We start from the raw sequence: 671 nt of genomic DNA on the forward strand, positions 1-671 counted from the left end.
ACAGCTTGGTTGCAGAGGAGAAGATGAGGCTGCTGAAGGAGAAGGAGAAAAAGATGGAGGATCTGCGGCGGGAAAAGGATGCTGCCGAGATGCTGGGCGCCAAAATCAAGGTACTGTACCCTGCCTTAGGCGTGGTCTTTTTTCTTTCAAACCTTCTTGTTTTATCAAAAAAAATGATATGAAGGATGGTGTCTCTTTAGGGTTTGTGATACCCAGTGTCCAAGGAACATTTGTTGAATTGAATTGGATGAAGAAAAACAATTTTTCTTTGACAGCAATAAGACTAACACCCATGTACCCCCTCCCCTGCCCCGGCCCAGTATGAGAAACAGAACAGCATCCATAGCTTTACAAGCTCTTTGTGTCCCCGCCCGCTCAGAGGTAACTGTTATCTTGGTTTTGGTGTTTATTCTTTCCTTGCTTTTCTTTATAGTTTTCCCAAATGTGTGTATATATATCTCTACATAAAAGATAGTTTTAGTTTCACATAATTTTTATCTTTTATATAAATGGAATCCCACTACTGTGATCTACTTTTATTTGCTAAATGTTATGTTAATGAGAGTTATCCATATTGATGCCTGAAGCTGTGATTCATTCCTTATAATTGTTCTGAGAATTCTGTGATATTCCATTCTCCTGATAGTGTGGGTTGTTTCTGTTTCTTTTTT

The 671-nt window shown here is 38.9% G+C and overlaps 1 protein-coding gene across 2 annotated transcripts in view; it reads left to right on the plus strand.

The window, feature by feature from the left end:
• Window positions 1–671, plus strand: part of KIF3B (kinesin family member 3B) — a 38207-nt gene that overhangs the window by 22091 nt on the left and 15445 nt on the right. For both annotated transcript variants that reach the window (XM_024742948.1, XM_024742949.1), the window contains one exon: window positions 1–110. This exon is cut by the window's left edge and continues 1387 nt beyond it. In XM_024742948.1, coding sequence (XP_024598716.1) covers window positions 1–110 — 110 coding nt within the window. The remainder of the gene's footprint in view (window positions 111–671) is intronic.

The sequence above is a fragment of the Neophocaena asiaeorientalis genome, unplaced genomic scaffold (assembly GCF_003031525.2).
Source record: "Neophocaena asiaeorientalis asiaeorientalis breed wild unplaced genomic scaffold, Neophocaena_asiaeorientalis_V1.1 scaffold82, whole genome shotgun sequence".
NCBI lineage: Eukaryota > Metazoa > Chordata > Mammalia > Artiodactyla > Phocoenidae > Neophocaena > Neophocaena asiaeorientalis.